Raw genomic sequence first — 23,628 nt, 5'->3', positions numbered from 1 at the left:
TTCATGCCACCATTGCTCCGGTGGCCATATCTTAGGAGGCCAGTCATTGTTGTAGTTCATAGGGTGTACAGCTGGGTATGACTGATGATTACTGTTCTCTTCCAGTAATGTGCATAGCACCTTCCTGCACTATGAAAGCTAGCTGGCGGCAGCAATCTTGAGTCATAGAACATGCAAGAATCAAGCTGGCATTAACCTAGAAGCATCATTCCTACTTATTTTTGTAAATATTTTCCTTTATTTTTATCTGATGGGTATGGGTGTTTAGCTTGTTTGTATGTCTATGTACCACATACAAGCAGTGCTCACAGAAGCCAGAGAGGATACTGGATTCCCTGGAACTAAAATTACAGATGGTTGTGAGCCACCATGTGGGCACTGGGAATTGAACCTTGGTCTTTTGTGGGGGTCCTCTTTCTCCTCTGGGCCTGTTGGCCACCAGGCTGAGAGGGGAAAGAGGCGGATGGGACGACAGAAAGCTTTGGCAGCCTATGGTCACGAACGAAGACAGCCCTCTGGGAGACAGATTTTGGTGAATCAGCTCAAGTTTATTGCAGAGTATAAGGAATATATGGAATTGGGGAGCCTGGGGACAAACCCTAATTTGCATTAAGTGGCCACTCCTATCACAAGGCTTAGTAGGTGGCAGTAGGGTCCTATAGCAGAGCTCCTAGCCCAGGTCTTCTTAGCAGGGATCTGTGCCAAGGGTCAAGCTAAAGATGAATCAGGCCTCTGTTAGAGACAGCTTTTGAGATAAGGTCAGTCCTCCAGGCCCAGGGACATTCTTCAGATAAAGGCAGGTAAAGAAGTCCTGCTGGAGATTTGCTAGAGGGAGGGAGCTCCATGCTGCTGAGCTGCTAGGCCATGGGGAGGCTGCAACTTCTGATGGCCAGCAATGTCTTCCAGCAATCTTAGAAGAGCGGCCAAATGCTCTGAACCACTGAGCTCTGTCTCCAGCCCCTCATTCCTACTTTAATGTTTTTATAGATTCTATTTTTTCTCAGCTGTAGTCTTCAAAAGCATTGGAGAACATATAACTTAGAGGAATTTTCCTAAAATAGAGTCTTTTTGGTGAGAGAACTAGCCATAGGACACAGTAACAGTTAAGACCTTTGTTTAAGTCCTAAAAGGCTCTAGTAATGCTTTTCCTTTGAAACAGCTTTAGGCATTGACAGTGTTACAAACATTCAAATTGTCATATACCTAACACTATAGTTGGTTAAATATATCTTAATGAGAAAATAACTTACATAAATATTTATATGCTCATTAAAAATCATACTTTAATCAATGTACATGTAAGCATTTGTTATGTTACATTAAATAAAAAGAGCAACTTTTAAGAACATGTATTCCAATCTCAAGTTTGGTTTAAATGATAAGACTAAGCTAATATAAAAATGTTAATTTTGTTTGTTTGTTGGTTTTTGTTTTTTGAGACAGGGTCTCTCTACATAGTCCTGGATGTCCTGGAACTCACTAGGTAGACCAGGATAATACCAAATTGGTAATTTTTTTTATTTTCTAGTGTAACCTTTAAGTTCTATAGAATGAGCATTTATTATTTTTTAAATGAAGAGTATGTAAAAAATCTATTGTCTGTCAGATCTCTTTCTGGACACACTAGTGTCTGAGCTAGCACAGTGAAGTTTCACAGGCTAATTTACAATTTAATTATGAGAAACTGTAGCAGTATTCCTACACAAGAAATGTAGTCTACGATTGAACTTACCATGGTGCATATCTTTGTAGCTTTGCTGTTTTACAGCCTTTGTGTGTATTTTATAAACTGTAATTTGTAACTGGGTAGCAAGTTCTCATCTGGGGTGGCAGGGCCGGGTGTTGCTTTGCTTTGCTGTGTTTTGAGATGGGCCAACTCCAGGCTGGTCTCGAACTAACTGTCTTCCCCTCTTGGCCTCATTTTCTTGCCTCAGTGTTTCAAGTACTGAAATAGAAGTCTGTACCACTATGTGCAGGAGGAAACTTCACTGAAGGATAAAAGTTGGTCACATTAAATAAAAGAGGCCTTGGTCTATTTTAGCCTTGGCTAGTCTGGGCCAGACTGGCAAATTTGGCTAACTGCTGAGATAAAAGCAACTTTGGGGATTCCACCTTACCTTTTATGGAGTACCAAATTACCTTATAATCGTTTACCCCAAGTTTAGGGGCCACGTTGATGAGTGTTGCATTTGTTTCTGCCCTCAATACTGTGGCCTCTTTCTCTTTCTTCTTCTGGCCCCTAGCAGTTGGGCGTGTGCCAGGCATTATTGGAACAGAGGTAGAATGAAAACTGAAAATTACACACTGATGTTAGAAATCATTTTTTCCTGAAAATGTCTTGTTGTTGTTGTTGTTGTTAGTCCTGGCTGTCCTGGAACTCACTCTATAGACCAGGCTGGACTTGAACTCAGAGATCCTCTTGTCTCTATCTCCCAAGTGCTGGGATTAAAGGTCTGTGCCACCACTGCCCAGCAAAAGTCATTTTTATATGAAGTGAATTATGCTGACATGAAATAGTCCCTGTGTGGAATGAGAGACTCTGGGAGAAGTGGTAACTTGTAATGTCTAGCTACGTCTAAACAGGGTTTCATGGGGTGGTTTTCTCTTACGTTCTGTCTTGTCACTCTGTAGACCAGGCTGGCCCTGAACCCGTAGAGTCTGCCTGTCTCTGCCTCCCCAATTCTGAGATTAAAGGTGTGTGCCATGATGCCCAACTCATAGGGTGTTTTTTTGAGACAGTCTCCACTCTGTTATTAAGGCTGAGCTTGAATCCTGAACCAAGTGATGAACTTTGCCTCAGCCTCTCAAGTAATAGGGATTGCAGACACTTGGTAGTTTTCTGTTGTTTGTTTGTTTGTTTGTTTTAGAGATGAGGGAGGGGTCTCCCTGTATCTCTGCTGACCTAGAACTCCCCTACGTAGTAATGCTGGTCTCAAACCTAGAGTTCCTCTGCTTCAGTCTCCCAGGCACTGGGATTACAGACATGTGCCACCACACCCGGCTCTCAGGCTCCTTTGTGGTAGGCTTTTAGAGTTTGGCTGCCAGGTCGACATTAGCAGGCCCTCAGCATTTCAGCATTTGGTCTGGCCAGCTAAGTAAAGGAGGTATGTTGGAAACTAATACAGAACTGGAATAATACATTGTTGTAGGTATATTTTAAGTAAAATGTACTTTGACCAACTTAAGCTTCCATCTCAGCTACAAAAAATTGGGTTTTGTCCTTTTGCCCCTCTGTGCTAAGCAACAACATACTCCATTCCTCAAACTGTGACCTTAACAGCTGTGCCCACAACTCTGCTTAAAAAGAAGGGCAGGCTTAGTGGTGCCTGCACAGCTCACCCGTCAGTGCCTCTCTCCATCAGGAGAGGACTCCGGCCCTCCCTCTGGAACACTGGTTTATCGCAGGTAGATGAGTCCACTGCCGGGGTAGTTAAAGCCCCGAGGGCTTGCTCTAAGAGTTGGAAAGAGGAACTTGGAGCTGTCAATACCAACGGGAGCAGAATTATGACAGACCTGCTGGGTTACCCCACGGTCTGCCTACAGTCTCTCCAATGGAAATGACATGCACAACGTCCATTTACCTTGAATTACAGTGATCTAGGGTATGCCTGTCAGGCACTCTGCCACTGAGCTACATGCCCAGCTGTTGAAGTGACTTCTCCTAAGATTATCTTGGAATAGCTCATTGCTTTTAATCCATTCCAGTTTAGAGAGCATTTCATTACGACCCCTATCCTCAAGGCTTACCGTTTAATGAAGAGGACTTATAAACGGGGTTCCTCCTCCTCCCCACCGACCCTCCCCGCTTCCTCCTTGTCTGTTTTGTTCTTGACAGGGTTTTGTATAACTCAGGCTGGCCTTCAAGTAGCCAGGTAGCCAAGGATAATGACCTTGAGCTTCTGATCTTCCCCTCTCCCCTCTCCTTTGGGAGTGCTGGGCTTACAGGTATGTGTTCAGAAGCCCAGTATTCTAGGAAGAGAGAGCAATGTGGACAGGAGGGACATGAAGGAACCAGCAGTCAGAGGCCTGGGAGGCCCTGACAAGCTGTTTCATCTTGGTTCTGAAGGCACTGAGCAGTCACTGAAGAGTTTTAAACTTTGAAATGACACCATTGGGTCTCCAGAGAGACAGTAGGATACTTAACACTAAGACAGGATTAGTAGCAGGAGAATCCCTCCAGGGGCCATAGATGATGCAGCTCTAATACGTAGTCAGTGATGGAGGATGGTTGACTTGAGAAACACTGCAGTGTTGAAATCCTTAGTACTTGAGGGCTGAAGATCAGGGAGCCAGTGCTGTTTTGTGAGGTTAAGGGTATAGGAAGGGGCAGGGCTGGAGACTTGGCTCACAGGTTGAGAGCACTGTCTGCTCTTCCAGAGGACTGGAGTCCAATTCCAGCACCTGCACAGCTCACAACCATCACAACTCCAGCCCAAGGAGATCTGAAGCCCTCTTCAGATTTGCGTGTGGTACACAAACATAATGTGAGCAAAACACTCATACACACAAAAAATCTTTAAGTGAAAAAAATATAGGAAGAAAAGCAGTTTCTAGAAGGAAGATTACATGTTACATTCTGGATATAAATTTTAGGTACCTCTAGGATGTTCAGGTGGATGTGAATTCATTGTTAAAAGTTGGAAAAATGAAAGTAGTTCTTGATTTTTTAAATTTTTAAAAAGTTGTATATGTGCAGGAACAACAAACAAACAAACGAAAGCAAATGAATCAGGACATACCCAAAAGTGATGCTGTCAGTTAAGAACGGATGGGCCCAGGGCTGGAGACTTAGCTCAGTGCTAGAGCACTTACCCACCAGCCTGGGTTTGGTCTCATGCTGAGAGGAGAAGGAAACGGAGGGCTGGGAAGGCATTGGGTATATTTTATAGATAGATAGATAGATAGATAGATAGATAGATAGATAGATAGATAGATAGATTGTGTGGTCGTCGTAAAAATGACCATAGGGAAATTAACTTACGGGAATTGAGCATTCTGGGTCATGAAAAGTTGTCTTCTGTACCACTTACAGATTTCCTACTGGAGACATAGTATTGGTTTGATGTAATATTGAAAGTAATGAGCCTAGCGAAGCGTGGTGACTCACATCAATAATCCCGGTACTTGAGTGGCAGAGGCAGCTGGCCAGCCTGGTCTATATACCTGTCTCAAAACAAAAAGGGGTATGGGCCCTGGCGTGATTCCGTCCTGCGTGTCTGTTCTGAGGAGCAGTAGGCAGTTTCCTCCGTCCGACTTCTCTCACACCGAAGAGCGCTCCTCCACCTCAAGGAAGACTCGATGGACATGGACATGAGCCCTCTCAGGCCTCAGAACTACCTTTTCAGTTGTGAACTAAAAGCTGACAAGGATTATCACTTTAAGGTGGATAATGATGAGAATGAGCACCAGTTATCACTAAGAACGGTTAGTTTAGGGGCAGGGGCAAAAGACGAATTACACATCGTAGAGGCAGAAGCAATGAACTATAAAAGCAGTCCAATTAAAGTAACTGGCAACTTTGAAAATGTCTGTACAACCAACAGTTTCTCTTGGGGGCTTTGAAATTACACCACCTGTGGTCTTAAGGTTGAAGTGTGGGTCAGGGCCTGTGCACATTAGTGGACAGCACCTAGTAGCTGTAGAGGAAGATGCAGAGTCAGAAGATGAAGATGAGGAGGATGTAAAACTCTTAAGTATGTCTGGAAAATGATCTGCTCCTGGGGGTGGTAACAAGGTTCTGCAGAAAAAAGTAAAACTTGACGAGGATGATGAGGATGACGACGAAGATGATGAGGATGATGAAGATGATGATGATGATGATTTTGATGACGAGGAAGCTGAAGAAAAAGTTCCAGTGAAGAAATCTGCACGAGATACCCCAGCCAAAAGTGCACAAAAATCAAACCAAAATGGAAAAGACTGAAAACCATCAACACCAAGATCAAAGGGTCAAGAGTCTTTCAAAAAACAGGAAAAAACTCCTAAAACACCAAAAGGACCTAGTTCTGTAGACGACATTAAGGCAAAAATGCAAGCAAGGATAGAAAAAGCGCATTGAACAGTCCTGGGCACTACTGGTAAATTAAGCCCAAAGATGGGGAAAGAGGAAAAGGAGAAACAAATATAGTCCATACTGAGTACCATCAACAATCCAGACTGAAGTCTCCTAGTCTCATCTCAATGCCCTTTCCTGATTGGCCATCCATTCCCCCCTTGCACGCTGGAAGCAATCTCTTATTTTCCTAAAGCATTTTTCTTTCACTCTTGTGATGCAGAGAACTTTACTGCTTTCTACACTTGTGCCTCATCTCTGACCATGTTTTAATACCTTTGTATCCTTAGCTGCTCAATAAATTTTTGAATGAATCAAAAAGAGGGGGGTAGGGGAGTAGATAGCAAGTTATTTTGAGAGTCCAGAGGGATTTTTCTATTTTGTAGTCTCTCAGTATCATTAGGTACATCAGTGATTTTATTTATAAAGTATTGGGTATAAACAATTTTGGATAATATTACAGGTTGAATATGAATTCGTGTGTGTGTGTGTGTGTGTGTGTGTGTGTGTGTGTGTGTGTGTGTGTGTGTGTGTGTGGAGGCCAGTGGATGGTGTCAGGCATTTTCCTCTATACTCTGCACCTCACTAGCTCAGTGATTGTCTAGACTGGCTGGCCAGTGACCTGAGAACCCTGAGTCTGTTCCCCACTGTGCTAGCATTGTGGGTATGCACATACAATCATACTCTAGGGTTACGTCTGCAATCACATTCAACTTTTTCTATGGGTGCTGGGGATCCAAACTCAAGCCCTTAGGCTTGCTCCTCAGGTACTTTACCAAACGGCTTGCTCCTCAGGTACTTTACCAAACGAGCCTCCTCCCCAGCCTAAGCTAGGTTTTCTTTATCTGAAGTACTTGGGAACACACATTTTGATGCTTTAGATTTTGGGATGTATATACAGACTTTACCAGTTGAACATCCCTGATCAAAACCATTTTGAGCATAAACATGATACTCAAAGCTTTCAGATTTGAGAGCAATTGAAAGTACAGACCTGTTACAATAACTAATTTGTTTTAGAAGTACCAGGTTCTACTCAGCTGCATTATGTTGGTTCAGTACATATAATTCTTTGAAATAGGTAGGTAGTTAATCTTATGGTTCCTATTTTATAGAGGGAACATCTAAGAAACTTTATTAGGATACCACATAATTCATCTTCAAGGAGTCTTGCTCCTAAAGCACTATGCTACCTGCCTACAAAATAATACAGAATATATATTATTCGGTAAGAATAGAACCATGAAAATGTATTATAAAAGTAAAAGTCAATGTAAAATGAACATTTCTAAAGCTGTAGAGATTTAGAATATATATATATCTTTTTTGAAGCAGGGTCCAGCTGCATTGCCCAGTCTGCCCTTAAATGTGCTCTCTTCTGCCTCTGCCACCTGCGATTACAGGCATGGACTTTCAGAGATGATTGTCTTGTGTTTAGAGGGCATGAAAACTTGACAGCTGTTGCGAAGAGTTGGGAAGATTGGTCAAACACAGTCGGGGAATCACTACAGGGAAGGAAGAGGAGTTGATGCTAGAGGTTGTATTTGTAAGAACTCAGTTCTGAGGAAAAAGCACCCAGGAAAGAGTGATAAAGTTTACTGTCATGGCCACTCCTACCACTGTATAGCTACATATACTCGACAAGTTTTAGAATTAAGAGAGTGGAAATAACATAGCTAAGATTATATAGCAAGCCACTAGCCACTAGCTGAAACAGGAAAGAACCCTAGTTCCATTCATCATAATCCTTAATGAAACCATGCAGATTCAGCCCTATGCAGACCCTTAGGGATGCCCAAGAAAATAATTAGTGTGTAACTAAATCCCACAGTAGCAATCACTCAAAGCTACCTCTGGGCTTCAAGATGGCTCAGTGAATGTGAGTGCTTGCTTCTCGAACACCAGGAAAACTGGGTGAGCTGCATGGATACCTTTAACCCCAGCACCGTTACAGTCGGAGATAGGAGGAGGATCACTGGGCTTGCTGGCTGTTAACCTAGTCCAGATTCCAAGAGTGCCCTGTCTCAAAGGAATAAGGTGGGATAATAGAGCAGGGCACCTGACTTCTTTATCTGGCCTCTGGCCTCCACATGTGTGCACCCCTGTATGCACATACACCTACATATACCACACTCAACACACACTATAATGCTAAGGACCGAATCAGTGATTCTCTAATCAAAAGGATTTACCTGTGTCTCCCATCTGAAGAACCTTTTCCTGTACTACCTGCTGATTGACAGGAAAGTCACCAAAAGCAAAGTGCTGTGGTCTATAAATAATTAATCTTTGTCTGTTATTAAGTACTGTTGATGGCAGTTATCTTTAGGAATGAGAAAGCTGTGGGTGTAGTTCACAGTGAGCAGTCCAGAAATACCCTTTAATTTGTGCCCTTTGTGTGAGATTTTTATTACTTACAGATACTTTTTTTTTTAACAAACTTCTAGGAGTTCTGTATAATATTATGGACTATTTTATACATTAAATTATTTTACTAGTTCTTTGAGAATTTCAAACAATGTATTTTGATCATATCCCTCGCAACCCTTCCCAATCCACTCACACCTCCTTATCCCATCACCTGAACCCACAACTTTTATGTTTTTTTTTCTTAATAATCCATCAACTCGCCGGGCGGTGGTGGCGCATGCCTTTAATCCCACTAGGGAGGCAGAGCCAGGCGGATCTCTGTGAGTTCGAGGCCAGCCTGGTCTACAAAGCGAGTTCCAGGAAAGGCGCAAAGCTCCACAGAGAAACCCTGTCTTGAAAAACCAAAATAATAATAATAATAATAATCCATCAACTCCACTTTGCTCATATACCCCTGGAGTGTGGATTGACACACCAGGAGCCACACCTTCACAGAAAACTGCTCTCCCTTGCCCAGAAGCCATCACCTGTCCGTTGCTTCTCAGTTAGGGCTGAGGCCTCCTGAGCCTCCATGTTGGTTTTATACAGGCGGCCACAGCTGCTGTGAGGTCCTGAATGTAGGCGTCCTGTCGTGTCCAGAAAACATGGTTTCGTTTCGGTCCTCCACAGTCACTCTTTCCCCCTTGCTACATTGTCCCCAAGCCACAGGATAGATGTGATGGAGATGTCCCTTTAGGAAGAGTGCTGACCGCTCCGTGACACTCACTCTCCGCACTTGGATGTCGTGTCTTTGTTAACCATCATCCGCTAGACAAAGAAACTTCCCTAATGGAGTCGGAGAGCTGCACTAACCCATGGGTAGATTTAGAATTTAGCAAAATAAGAGGAGCAGGTTCACTTCTGGGGCCTGTGACCTCCGCAGTCAGTACAGAGCATGCATTCCTTCTGGTGGGGTGGGCCCTAAATCCAATCAGAAAGTAGTAGGTAGCCAAGAGCAATGACAAGATCTCGGGGACCCCTCTGACCAATGTTAGGGAGGAGGCTCACACCTGGCACTGGGCTTTTATTTGGCAACTGTGGCTTGTGGGATGACATACTCCCCCGTGTGGACTGACTGACTCAACAAGCTGTTTTTGGGTGTGTGAGTGTGTGTGTAAGTGTGTGTGTGTGTGTGTGTGTGTGTGTGTGTGTGTGTGTGTGTGTGTGTGTAGGAAAAATAGTACATTTCAACATGGCTCTTTCAAATATCCTTGGTATTAATTATCCCTCCAAACCCCTCCTCTGATTATGGGCATTAAAAAAAAAAGACTTTCAACTAAGTATTACATGTAAATTACACTAAAAGATTTTGTCCTAACAGTTACTCAGTCTGTTGACATTAACAATGGGCTCTGAGGCTGGAGAGGTGGCTCAGCAATTAAGAGCACTGGCTGTGCTTCCAGACACCTGGGTTTGATTCCCAGCACCCACCCAGTGGCTCACAACCATATGGAACTCCAGTTCTGTTGCAGGACATTTGAGCAAACTGTGTAAAGATGTGCTACTGTCTTACCTTGCTGCCTAGGATACCTGATTGGTTTAATAAAAAGCTGAATGGCCAATAGCTAGGCAGGATAGACTAGGCGGGACTTCCAGGGAGAGAGGGGAACTCAGGGTTATCATCTAGGCATGTGGGAGTCACCAGTGAGACACTGAAGAGGTCAGATGTAGAGAATGAAGGATAAGTAAAAAGCCACATGTTAGAATGTAGACTAGTAGAAACAGGTTCAATTTTAGGTTTAGTTTAATTTAAATTATAAGAGCTAGTTGGAAACAAGCCTAAGCTAAAGCCAAAGCTTTCATAATTACTAGTAATATGATTATTTGGGGGCTGGCAGTCCCACAGGAAGTCCAGCAGGAAAGACCTGCTCCATAGTTCCAGAGATCTAATGCCTTCTGGCCCCCATGGGCATCACGCATACTTGTGAGGCAGACATATAGGCAAAATACCAATAGATAAAGATAATGAAACTTAATTTTTAAAAATAGTTTCCTCAGATCCACATAGATGCAGTATTATAATGTGACCATATAGAGCCCATGTTCCTGTGTGTCTGTGAGAGAGAAAACTTAACCGAAGATAAGGCTATGGGAAATGTTACTTTAAAAAGTTAAGTATTGGGCTGGAGAGATGGCTCAGCCGTTAAAGGCTAGGCTCACAAACAAAAAGTTAAGTATTATGTATTTAAAAAAATCCCTGTGTGGTGGCGCATGACTTTAATCCCAGCACTCAGGAGGCAGAGGCAGGCAGATCTCTGAGTTCTAGGCCAGCCTGGTCTACAGAGCCAGTTCCAGGCCAGTCAGGGCTACACAGAGAAACCCTGTCTCAAAAAAAAAAAAAAAAAAAAAAAAAATCCCTGTGCTTACATGTTTACAGACATAGATATGTACCCATTGTCTCCTAGGTAGGCTATAGCTTTCCTGAGTGAGGGTGATGCTTTGGTAAGGATAGGAGTCAATCCAAATGATAGCAATTGCTATGCACAGGATGGTAGTGTGAGAAGGCCGAGGGCCTCTACCTGCTGAGGCACGGAAGAGCCTGGGTGTGTGTATACTTGGTTTATTTGGAAGGTCACACATCTGACCTCACAAGCTCCTACAGCGATCGGTTCTCAGCTGTGCTTATTTTCACCGATGGACTTTTAGTCCTCTAGTATTAACTATTGGGTGATGTGCTTGTTATACAGTGGAATTTGTGGTTTTACAGGCTTCCAGAACAAATGTAATTTGTTCAGTGTTTCCACACTCCTTGGAAAAAATGGCAAATCTGTTTGAAGCTGGACTGCACTTTAAAAAAAAAAATGTGTCACTGAGAAGGAAGGGGTTAGTTTTTGTTTTTGTTCATTTTTATAAAGAGCGAGGATACTCTGAATATAATGAGACTATTAAGTTGGTGGCTTTGAGTTCAAGGAAAAATGGTTTGTCATACTGGGACTGTAAATCATGATCCCTGGCAAGAACGAAGCTGACTCTTCATCCTGTTGTGTCTGGACCATTACCAGGGTCTGTGCAGGGTTTTACCATTTGTCTCAGCTGAGGTCCCAGACAGTGCCGCTGTGAACCACCCCGTCTTGCTCTGACTTTGTTGTTGTTTGTTGTGTTTAATAGACTTTTATAAGAATGGCTAATGTGGGCCTGGAGCAGTGGTTCAGCAGTCAAGAGCTCTTCCAGGGCCGATGCCCTTCCAGGGATCTGGGTTCAGTTCTCAGCACCAGCTGTAATGCTCACAACCTCCTTTAACTCCTGTAACTCCAGCTCCAGGGAACCCAACACCTCCTCTGGCCTCTTCCGCACCTGCACACACACACACACACACACACACACACACACACACACACACACACACACACACACATATAAAATAAAATATTTTTAAGATGGCTAAATGTGATGAGAATGAAAAAGAAATTTTGTGCTCTTTAATAGTCTGTTTTGTACTTAAAAAAACAAATCAAAATCTTTGTAAAAATGAGAACCCCAAAATATGCCCCACACTGAGAAAAATGATTCTGAGCATTCAGACTAGCTTATACTTTGGAGTTTTGGCAGTTCTAAAACTTTCTAAAGTGGGGAGACAGTTTATAATTGGCTGGGATTGAGGACAGATCTGTGGTATTTGCTCGTGCGACACAAACCACTTCAGAGAGGCCTGTGATGGACCAACTCGATGCCGTCTGTGGGGAGAGGAGGTACTAGAGGTTAACCAGGGACCTTCCCCATGCTAACAGTGTACTCCACAACTGAGCTACACCCTTACCCTTTGGGACTGTTTTCAATTAAACTCTTGTCTGAAAGGTTTTTAAATTTATTGTGTGGTTTTGTTCTTGGCCTTGCTGACACTATGAACTCAGGTTGCAGAGCTGTGTTAGATATTAACTCTTTCCTTTTTAATCTTTCTGTGTGTTTGTGTGTGCATGTGTATGTTTGTATATATGTATCCATGTATCACATGTGTGAGTGTGGGCACACGTCACAGCTTGTTTGTGGAGGTCAGAGGACAGCTGACTGTGGGACCTTGCCTTTTACTTGGAGACAGGATTTCTTTGTGGGCTACCTACGACAGACTAGCTGGCCTGCCGCTTGCAGGGACTCTCCTGTCTGTCTCTGGTCCTGCTCTAGGAGCACTGAGATTACAGACACTAAGTACCTGGCTTTTTGTGGGTTCTGCCTACTCAAACTGGGGTTCTCATGCTTGTGTGTCAAGCAATTTACCCACTGAGCCATTGCCCCAGCCCCAGAACATCAGTTTTTATATAAAAATCTATCATCTAGCTAGAAAATTTCAAGCTTCCTTTGTATTATTTTTTTATTTTGAAAAAATGTTTAAAATGTTTATTTTTTTTTCTATTGTGTGTGATGGGGGTTGCTTATGGCACAGCATGAATGTGGAGGTACGAGGGTAGCTTTGTGGAGTCAGTTCTCTCCATCCACCTTTGTGTGGGTTCTGGGGAGCAAACTCGGGTCCTTTGCCCGGAGCTTCCACTCAGGGAGCCCTCTCACCGACCTGGGTCAGTTTCTGAGTGATGGGTTTCTTTTCCATTTGTTCCTCATTGCGTCTTTAGTCTTTATGCTCTCCTAGCGCTTCTGTCTTGGAATTGTCGTTTCTTGTGGTGCACAAAAGAACAGGGCATCTTATAATGGAACTGAGGCTGTGTTTGACCACCAGACACTCCCTTGATCCTTTCCATCTCTTTCAGAAACTGTCCACACTCAGTGCAGACACTTTAATAAAGGTCATGTGAGATAGTTCTCTCTTGATTCCTCTTTGGTGATCTTCAATTTGCATAAGACTCAATTGAGTTAATATAAAGTATTTATTTCTGTTTATGTGAACTTGGGTCAGGCCTAAGAGGCATTCTTATTTTATTTATTTATTTATTTATTTATTTATTTATTTATTTGTTTGTTTGTTTATTTATTTGTTTATTTATTTATTTATTTTGGTTTTTTGAGACAGAGTTTCTCTGTGTAGCTTTGCACCTTTCCTGGAACTTGCTTTGGAGACCAGGCTGGCCTCAAACTCACAAAGATCCGCCTGCCTCTGCCTCCCGAGTGCTGGGATTAAAAGCGTGCACCACCACCACCCATAAGAGGCATTCTTTACCAAGTAACTGAAGGGCACACTTAGAGATGGGCCACGTGTATGGTCTCTAAATGAATATTCACTTATACATCACTGACTTTCAAATGCTTATTTTACTTCAAACCATTCTTGAGTGCTGAACCACCTAAACAGCTTACATAGATCTGCTAAAGACAATATTTTTATTGTATGTGTATAAATATTTTGCCTGCATGTATGTCAGTGTCCCATGTATGTGCCTGGTGCCTTTGGAGGTCAGAAGAGGGTGCCAGCTCCTCAGGAACTAGAGCTATGGATGGTTATCAGCCAAGTCAGGTGGGTGCTGGAGCTGAACCTGGATTCTCTGCAAAAGCAGCAAGGACTCTAAACCACTGAGTCATCCCTCCTCAGATCTAGCCTGCCTGCTTTCACTGCCCTGCTCTGCTATCTAGTAGCTGTATGACCTTGGGCAAGTTACTTCTCAGTTGCTATATGCTTGTTAGAAATGAGTTCAGGATCATAGAGAAAGAGACCACCATTCCAGCTGAAGTGTTGGGACAAGAAAACTTTACTTCTGATCTAGAGGGTGTGATCCAGAAGAGCCAGCACACACTGAGGCAGGAAGTGCATTTGGTTTTTAGTGAGATGGTGGCTGTACTTTTTCCCTTGGTTGGGGTCCAACCTCACAATCTTATTCAGCTGGTTAGTCTGAAAAGAACTGGAGCACAGAAAATGAAGGAAGGAAAAAGAGGTCACTGTCCAGGTCATCAAACTCCTAAAATGGAGCAATGGGGGTGGGTATTAAAACATCTGCATAAAGGGGAGGCAAAGATTTTATTCCTTGTCTTAGATGCAAGTTTTATAGTATTTGATAGAAAAGACTCACATTTGATATTGCTCTTTTATTTTACTAATTTTTATTTTTTGATATTCTTTATGAACTTTTTTCTTGTATTTCTTTTATAGATTTAAGCCAGGCTTAATATAATCTTTTATAGATTTAAAGCCAGTGGTAGCACATGCCTTTAATCCCAGCACTCAGAGGGACAAGTCATCCAGGAAAAAAATGCCCCAAGAAAAAGAGTAAATTAGCCTGTTGGTATATCACATTTCCAACAGGATAAAATTTCGTACATCTTCCCAAATGTTTGTTTCTGCTGTTCTCTACAGACATATAATACAAATGATCTTTTTGTAGTCCCAGTCCAATTAAAAATTGAAGCTGGCTTTGGAGTTGGAATGTGACTCTCTCCTTCTCTAAACCCAACATGCTTGTTAAAAGGAAAATGCAAAATCTCTGTCTCATGTCAGAAGAGCCACCTGATGTGGGACAGAAGAAAAACCAAAATTAAAGGACTATTCTATTGCCACTAAACTCATGATCCTTTGGTTTTATTTTGACTCTTTAAAACTTTTCTTAAGGTATGATTATTATATCAAAATTTACAAGATTAATATATGTATTTTAAACTTTTTATCATTATGTTAATGGTCATATATAGTACTAATTCTAGAAAAATGCTTCATCTAGCTTCCTGTACATGATTTCAGGTTTGAATCTCTATCAGGTAACTAGAAATTAAAGTTTTTGTACTCTGAATGTACATAACAAATTATAGTCCTTTAACCTCTTTGAGATCTGCTGCATATGACATTTAAAATGTCTTAGTTTCTGCAGTGAACCATGACCATGCCTAACAGCAACCTTTGAAGTCTCCAAAAGGACGATGGGACCCACAATGATGATTTCACCTGGATTGTGGTAATGCCACTAAGCTGACAAATACCACCTAAAGATCAGCTTTGGACTACAAACTGCTCAGGACAATTTCAAGGTGGCTAGCTGAGATGTTCCAGCCTCACAGACTATTCTAGCTAAGACTTCAGATAAGCCCTGCACTTTCCCATTACACAGAGACTGGACAACAAATGTTACAGCTAGCTCTCCCAGGATTCAACAATTATCCCAATTTTTTGCAGGGTTCACTAAAGATGCCATTGTCCCCAGAAAACAGAAAGTTACCTTAAGAACACAATGCCCACATTCCCAAGAGGTGAGGTGGGTAGTTTTTGGTCATTCAGTGGGTTATGGATATTTGCCATAGTTTAGGGGTATTGGTTGCAAGTCATTATGGTCATGGTCAGGAAAAAAGCTGGACAAAGGAGGTTAGATTCAGGGGTCTCATTCTAAAATGAAAAAGAGGAGATATAGAAATAGGATAAAACTATATAGGATGATAAAGAAATGCAAGTTAGTAGTCACTTATTACAATCAAACTTGTCGTGTTAGTATGTTTTCAAGGTCAAACAGAAATATATTTTAGATAGATAGGTCGTCTTCAAACACTTCAGAGATGTACAGAATATGGCATTTAAGAAGTTTTAATAACATAAGGGTTTTTGTATTTTGGGTTTTGTTTGTTTGTTTTTTGTTTTTATGACGGTGAGACATGTTGGCTCCTGGCAGCACCAATCTACTTCAGAGAAGATGATGGGCATTGAAGAAATTCCATATGGAGTTTATTTTCTTTGTGGCAAAAGTTAACCACTGGGCAAGAAGTTGCCCTTGCCTCGACTGCTGACAGTATGCTGCCCAAATTGGACAAGCAGGACACAAAAGAAAGTGACTGCCAAACTTTGCCAAGACAAGGCGGGACAGTCCTTCAAAAATCTTTTTAAAGGGAAAGAGGTGGGAAAAGAAAAAACAGAAAAGAAACAAAGATTATGCTCTTCCCAGTTGAGGGTATGGCACCCAGATGAAGGCTGCTGGAAGAGGTGGGGGGTGAGTGGAGGGCTGGGCATGTGATTACGTCTGAGTTTCACCCACTTCTCTACTCTTCAGTCTTAACTGCCACCTAAAGAGGTGTAGGTGTTTCCTAGACGTTGGGCTTCTGAGTCTGAAGTTAAGTCTCTCTACTCATTTGGGCTGGAGTCTGCCTTTTCATGGCTATTTATACATCTGCTGGCTCTTTTCCAGAGTGTGGTAGTTACTCTCCTGATCTCTTTGCGTGTTTTTATTTTTCTTTGGAAATTGTTTTAATCTTGTTTTAGTGGGTTGTGAGAGAGTGCAAAAGTCTGATTGTTGATTCTGCTCTATTTATCTAAATGGCCCTTTTCAAGTCCACTCTGACTTTGTCAGGGAAAGCTGAGCGATTTTCCTTCTGCACTCCCATCATGGCACTCTCTTTGCTTTAGTTCTGGAACTCATAGATCTTACCTTGTCTTGACGCATTTCTCCCCCAGCACACATTGCTGTGCATCCAATCCCTAGACCCTACTCTGGAAAAACTGAAAGTAGAACCTACTCCTTTCTGGGTCCACCATTTGCTTTCTGTTTCTGAGTTGGACTAAGATACCACCTATAAATGTAATGATAAGGTGTCATCATTTTGTGTAGGGCTTGTTTCATTTAACATAATATCCTTAAGGTCATTAATAGACGGTATGTCAGAATTTGCTTCCTTTTCAAGACTAGCATTCTGCTTTGGGTGTACATTATAATACTACATTTTGTTCACCTGCCAATGGAGATTTTTAGGTTGGTAAATATTGCTGGCTATGTTTTATTCTTTCTGTTTATTTGTTTTAGACAGGGTATTCCTGTGTTGCCCAGACTAGCAGCATCAAACTCATGCTCTTCCTGCCTTGGCCTGGACTAGTGCTAGGATGATGAGTGTACACTGGCCTCAGCACTCTCTGGAGAGGTTGCTCTCAGCTCTTTGAGATGTACATATGGATATATGATTGTGTTTTATGACATTAACACTTTTGAAGAAAGCAATTACCGCCCACCTCCTCCCTTTTAAAAACTGAATGATTGCCATTTGGGGCTTTTGTAATGTTTCCCCATTTGCTATGCAGATGTGCTCCTGGCCAGCTCAGGGGTTCGTGTGTGCTTCTTAGGACTGCCTATCAAGAAACATGTGGTAACCACTGCTCCTCACAGGCGATGCTCATTTGAATCAATTGATCAATGTTACTTGGTTTTTCTATATAATTATTTTTTTCTGTATATTATACGCAACCAATGTGGCTTCACTATAGGACCATGCAAAATATCCCACTTATCAAAAGTTTGCTCTGCATTTTTCTTGCCAGGATTCATCTTACTGTGATGGCACAAAATGAGGGAGTTTTTTTCTTTCAAATGTACAAAAGCTTGTCTTAAAGTTAATTATATATTACACTCAGTAGATCATTTTCAATGTCAAAAGATCAGTATATTAACTATAAGATAAGTGAGCCTATTAACACATTTTATGTAATGATCATTGAAGATTAAGTTGCTTCTGAGTTTCTGGAATTTAATGGGCATTATAGGTAGTTTTATAAAGTCACTACTCTTTTTAAGCTTGAAATTATAGTGTACTTATGTTTATAATTATGTTCTCATACTTCTTACTCAGTCCACAGGTTGTTTACACTCCCATTCTCAACCTTGGCTTTGATTGGAGTGGCCCTTCTGTCCTGAGAACTTTTCATCACAGTCCTTGCTCATGTGAATTTCAAGTTTGAATTTATATCTCATCAAAAAAAAAGTCTTCATCTAAAAGTTAATTAAATGGGGTTCAGACATTGCAGAAACCTACCAGGAATGAACAGAAATCATCTTTGCAGAAGAGTGGGTGTGTATTTGTTTGTGACATAAAAGGTCAAAACAAGGGCTTTCACATGCTAGGCAAACATTGAGCCACATTCCCAGAAGAAAATGATTGAAAATGAACCTAAAAGAATTCCTCATTTTTATGAAATGTGAATTTAAAACCAGGAATTGCTACAATATAGTTCACTGGTAGGGTACCTGTTAGGCATGCGCAAGGCCCTGGCTCTTAATGCAAAAAAATGAAAACATAATATGGAAATTCCAAGATGCACTATATACATACCTGCAATCCCTGCTCTCTAGAAGCCGAAGAGGGAGGCTTATAAGTTCATAACCAGTGTGGTCTATGAGCAAGTCTGTCTTAGGGTTTCTATTGCTGTGAAGAGACACCATGACCAGGGCAACTCTTATAAAGGAAAACATTTAATTGGGGTGGCTTAAGTTCAGAGGTCCATTATCATCATGGCAGGACATGGCATTGTGCAGGCAGACATGGTCCTGGAGAAGGAGCTGAGAGTCCTACATTTTGATCTGCAGGCAGCAGGAAGTGAACTGAACTAGGTGTGGCTTGAGCATAGGAGACCTCAAAACCCACCCCTACAGTCACACACTTCCTCCAATAAGACCACCCCTACTTCAACCAGGCCACACCTCCTAATAGTGCCACTCCCTATAAGTTATGGGGCTATTACATTCAAACTACCTCAGCAGCCATTTTTCTTTCTGTTACTGCTGAGTTTAATCTAGTTGAAGTTGTGATAATTAAGTTTATAAAGATAAAACTATGTAGTGTATAACTGTGTTGCATCATTTTTATGTACTGAATCTGTCCTTCAGATGGAAACAGTGACAGTATACTGTGTCTCTTTTGTTTTCCACAGACAATGGATTCTGAATTATCACAAAGTGTAATTGGGAGCTATCTTAACCCTCCAGAAAGAATGTATCTTCCATCGTTCACCCAGAATGAAGTGTCTCAGAATTGCCACCCTGTAAATTCAGAAGTCACTTCTAAAATGTTTAATAGTCCAAACAACCAAGGTAATATTAATATGAAACTTTACAGAAAATTTGGAGCAGGACATGGCATGGAACAGACCTCACTGTTGTTGTGTAGAAAATAGTGTGATTATGTATTAAATACTCACAGACCTGGTAAGCACGAGTCTGCTGCTGACCTGTGAGCCTTCACCATTCCTTAAAATATTGGCTTCTTCAGCTATAAGCTAAAGATTAATATAACAAGCTCATAAATATTTCACATTTGTCATAAAAATATGATAACAGAAAACTACTCTTAGCGATAAAAAGTCAAAGCCAGGTTGGTTTTAAAGCCCACACCTTTCATCTGAGCACTCTGGCTGCAGAGGCAAACGGATTTCCTTTCGAGGCCAGCCTAGTCCACAGAGTGAGTTCCAGGACAGCCAGGACTACACAGAAAAAGGTAAATAAATAAACTAATAAAAGATAGAATAAAAATTCAGATTTGGAGTCCTTCTAACCTAGGTAATCACAATGCTAGTGAGTGAAGTGGAGTTGTATCATATTCAAGCAGCAGTCAGAACTCACATATCCAAAATTATCCTTGTAAATCACTTTGGAAGCCATTATGTCCACGTAACTATAAAATATGACTATTGCAACTTTTTAAACATAAACTTAAGAGAACCTTAAAATTGAATTAGAAAACATTTATGACTCCAGAAATACTTTATGCTTTACAAATTACTTCATAAGAGCTGACCATTCCCCTTCAAAAAAAAAATCTGTAATAATAGTTGCTGTCTTAGGTAGGGTTTCTATGGATGTGACAAAACAGCCTGGTGAGGAGAGGGTTTATTTCACTTACAACTCTCAGGTGGAACTCCATCCATACCTGAAGGAAGTCAGGGCAGACTCAAGGCAGGACTGCGGAGGCATGCTGCTTACTTGTCTGCTCCTCATGCCTGCTCAGCTGCTTTCTTATAGTACCCATGAGCGGCCCAGAGAGGGCACGGCCATAGTAAGCTGGGCCCTCCACGTCAATGATTAGTCAGACAACGCAGCACAGGCCTTCCCTCTGGTGCACCATGGGCCTTCCCTCCGGTGCACCGTGGGCCTTCCCTCCGGTGCACCGCGGGCTTTCCCTCCGGTGCACCGCGGGCCTTCCCCCAGGCCAGTCTGGTGGGGGGCATCTTCTCACTTGAGGTTCCTCCTCCCAGGTGACACTTGTATCAAGTGCTTCAGTCCTAGAAATCACTTAATCCAGTAGTAGGTTATTATTTTTACAAGATACACCATAGAAAGTGTATCCCTTTATAGAATCATTTCCATTTTATGGGTATTATATATCAACTTATATATTTTCTGGCTACTAGCAAATATACACTATTCATTTTTATTGTTGCCCAAGTTACTATTATTATTATTAAGTTTTCAAAAACTTTCACTTAAAACATCAAGCAAATTTCTTTTCAATAGCACTTGTTTCAGCATTAAAAACGCTCCAGGAAAAGATCTACCGTCTAGAGCTGGAGCGGACTCAGGCTGAAGACAGCCTGAACTCTCTGTCCCGAGAGGCGGCGCAGTATAAGAAGGCCTTGGAGAATGAAACAAATGAGCGGAATCTAGCCCACCAGGAACTGATTAAACAGAAGAAAGGTAAAGGACGATGGTTCTCAGCACGTGGGGATGCCAGAGCCTTCAGTTCGACAGCAGTAAGCCCAGGGGAAACTGACTTACCCAAACATCTCTGCTCTTACTGTCATAGAACGCGTGAGGCACTTTAATATTTGTGGAAAGCTAATGTAATTTTAACTTGCCTGCATTATATCTGTTATCCTAGCTCACAAATACATTGTTGGGGGCAAGGGTCTTACACGTCCCCCTGGAAGTCTTGAACTTGCACGACTGATCCTCCTGCTTCCAGACCAAGTGCCATAATTTTGGGTGTGCACCACCAGGCTTACTCTGTGCAGTCCAGGGGCTGTAGTAGTCTAGACTGAGCTGCATCCCCAGCCCCCAGTTCATAAATATTCGAGTCAAAAGAAAAAACTTAGGCAAGTTGTGTTGAGAAATTATAATATTTTTAGAGTGAATCATAAAACCAGCTAAACCCATAATAATACTTTATATTTTTGCTGGACATTAATTTGAAATATAAAGCAATGATAGTAATTAAACAACATAAAAATAAAAATGAATGGAAAATAATTTTATTCAACTTGAGGAATATAGGACTATTTAAAGGAGATAGATAGATAGATAGGTAGAGACTTCTGTGGAAATTAGGGAAAGGGCATTCGATAAGAAATTTAGAGTGTGATTTCTTTGTGTAATTTTTTTCTTCAAACTTTTTTGTTTTCCTGATAAAACATTCACCCACATACATAAAGCCTGTTTGTGTTTCACCTTGCAAATAGAATGAAGAATGAGAAAAAAATGAGACTGAACAACATTAAACTAATGAAAGTGAAAGGATTAAAAACTGGTTACTTACCCTCTTAGAATTAACTGAGTGGTCAGTAGTTCGAAGGGGAGGAGAGAGCCAGGCTTGGTGGGCACACCTTTAATCTCAGTGCTTGGGAGGCAGGGCAGATCTCTGTGTGTTCATAGCTAGCCTGGTCTACATAGCAAGTTCCAGGCTAGCCAGGGCTACAAAGTGAAAGACTGCTTCACACACACATTTTTTTTTTTTTTATAAAAACAAAAAGAGGAGTAGAGGAGAGACCCAGTTCTATGGCTGCTTGCTGCCAAACTTGACGGTCTGAGTTCGATTCCCAGGACTGAAATGGTAGAACGTGAAAACTGAAACCCACAGGTTGTTCTCAGACCCCCATTAATGAGTCAGTGAGTAAGAGCGCTTACTGTACAAGAAGGAGGCCACAGTTAGTCCCCAGCACCCCTCTAAAACAGCTGACCATGGCTGGGAGTACCCAGACCTCCAGCTTGGGGTGGCGGGAAAGAGAGGCAGAGCACAGTTGCTTGCTGGCCAGCCAGGCAAACTGAACCAATGGCTCCAGTCACGTGAGAGACCTGACCAGGGAATAAGGGAGAGGGAACAGAGAAAGACAGTTGACATCCTCCTCTGGCTTGTGTGTGTACGCACACCTCATACACACAAAGTCACTTTGAGCTTTGGGTTGAGTTTGCGCTATGACTAAATCCCTAATCTATGTAATAATCAGCTAATTAACTCATTATTTTGTCTTTCATAGATATAAGCATCCAGTTAAGCTCAGCCCAGTCTCGTTGTGTTCTTCTAGAGAAGCAACTCGAATACACAAAGAGAATGGTTCTCAACGTAGAACGAGAAAAGGCTATGATCCTAGAACAGCAGGTACCCATTCTTTCCTTTGAGGATGGTCTTTTGAAGAATGTAATCTGGGGAAATTTTCCTATTATAACCAAAGGGAGATATAAGGCTGTATAGGAGATTTTCACCTAAAGCGATGGTAGACTGTACCATTTAGGCTGGCAGCCTTGCAATGAAAACAAGAAAAAATTAACAGATAATCTGAAGAAGAGCACAAGAAATAAGGGAGGAGGTGGGGGAGGTGAGGGGGGAGGGAGGCAGCTCATGAGTTAACCAGGTAGCGCATAATGACTGATTCAGACTGTGTACAGATGTAAATCCCCACGGGTTGGCCTGATATTTTGGCTCGTTCCTTCTGAAGGCATTTGTGACTTCAGAGGGGGCAGTTGAGACAGTACCTCTGACAGCTGCCCTTCTGGCTCAGGCAATCAGCGTAAGGCCTACATAGAGCAGCAAGCCTAGGAAACCTCAGGCTGTGTGCTCTGTGAAGTTGAGTAAGGAAGCAGACAGCCTGGAAGACAAGCTGAGCTGGGACTCAGAGCAGGATGGGCATCCACAGGACGCAGAGACGCTCCCACAGTTAGTGCTGAGGAAGCGATGCCAGCACAGGACAGGCAGGGGTGGCCGTGCAGCCGAAGCAGGAGTCACCGAGGTGGAAGACTTGAGCCTGCTCTGGACAACATAATTAGACTCTGTATCAAAAGGAAAAAGAGGCAGGGGAAGAAGATGACGTTTTCTTTAGAGTGTTAGAAACCATAATATGGCCAAGCAGCTTTGAGAATGAACTAAATATTAAAAATGAATTTTAGAACTTGTAGATCTGCTGGAACTCAAGAAATGGACACCTACCACCCAGACCAACAAAAGGACAAAGTTATAGTCCATTCAGGAAATAGGAAAAGGTAACATGTCAGAGCAAGAAAGATCTAACCGGATATATATATAACTGGAGGTGTTAAATGGAGAGGAAGACTGATGTAGAAGTAATTCTTGAAGATGTGGTAGCTGAGCACTTTGCAAAATTGACTAAAGATTAAAATCATATGTACAGTCAAGAGGCACCTAAGATAGTTACCTCATGAAGTGAAAAGTTTGCCAGGTGTGGTGGCGCACACCTTTAAGCTTGGCACGATGGAGGCAAAGCCTGGTGAATCTTTCTAAGTTCAGGGCTGGCCTGGTCTACATAGTGAGTTCCAAAACTACATAGA

At 42.0% G+C, this 23,628-nt stretch overlaps 1 protein-coding gene and 1 pseudogene across 6 annotated transcripts in view; both read left to right on the top strand.

The window, feature by feature from the left end:
- The window catches only part of Cep57l1 (centrosomal protein 57 like 1), a 69,281-nt gene that overhangs the window by 14,835 nt on the left and 30,818 nt on the right, over positions 1–23,628 (top strand). For 3 of the 6 annotated variants that reach the window (XM_052751522.1, XM_052751518.1, XM_052751524.1), the window contains exons 2-4: positions 19,008–19,167; positions 20,587–20,766; positions 22,323–22,444. The exons of 1 other annotated variant lie outside the window; for it this stretch is intronic. In XM_052751522.1, coding sequence (XP_052607482.1) covers positions 19,008–19,167; positions 20,587–20,766; positions 22,323–22,444 — 462 coding nt within the window. Of the gene's footprint in view, positions 1–17,929; positions 18,149–19,007; positions 19,168–20,586; positions 20,767–22,322; positions 22,445–23,628 lie in introns of all 6 variants that reach the window. 2 more of the 6 variants (XM_052751519.1, XM_052751521.1) reach the window with 1 other exon arrangement.
- On the top strand, positions 1,608–6,521 carry LOC128118693 (nucleophosmin-like; annotated as a pseudogene).

This window comes from Peromyscus californicus, unplaced genomic scaffold, assembly GCF_007827085.1.
Source record: "Peromyscus californicus insignis strain IS unplaced genomic scaffold, ASM782708v3 Scaffold_22__1_contigs__length_63687245, whole genome shotgun sequence".
In the NCBI taxonomy this organism is placed as follows: domain Eukaryota; kingdom Metazoa; phylum Chordata; class Mammalia; order Rodentia; family Cricetidae; genus Peromyscus; species Peromyscus californicus.
Note: the sequence above shows the minus strand (reverse complement) of the source record. Positions and strands in the feature narration are given on the sequence as shown.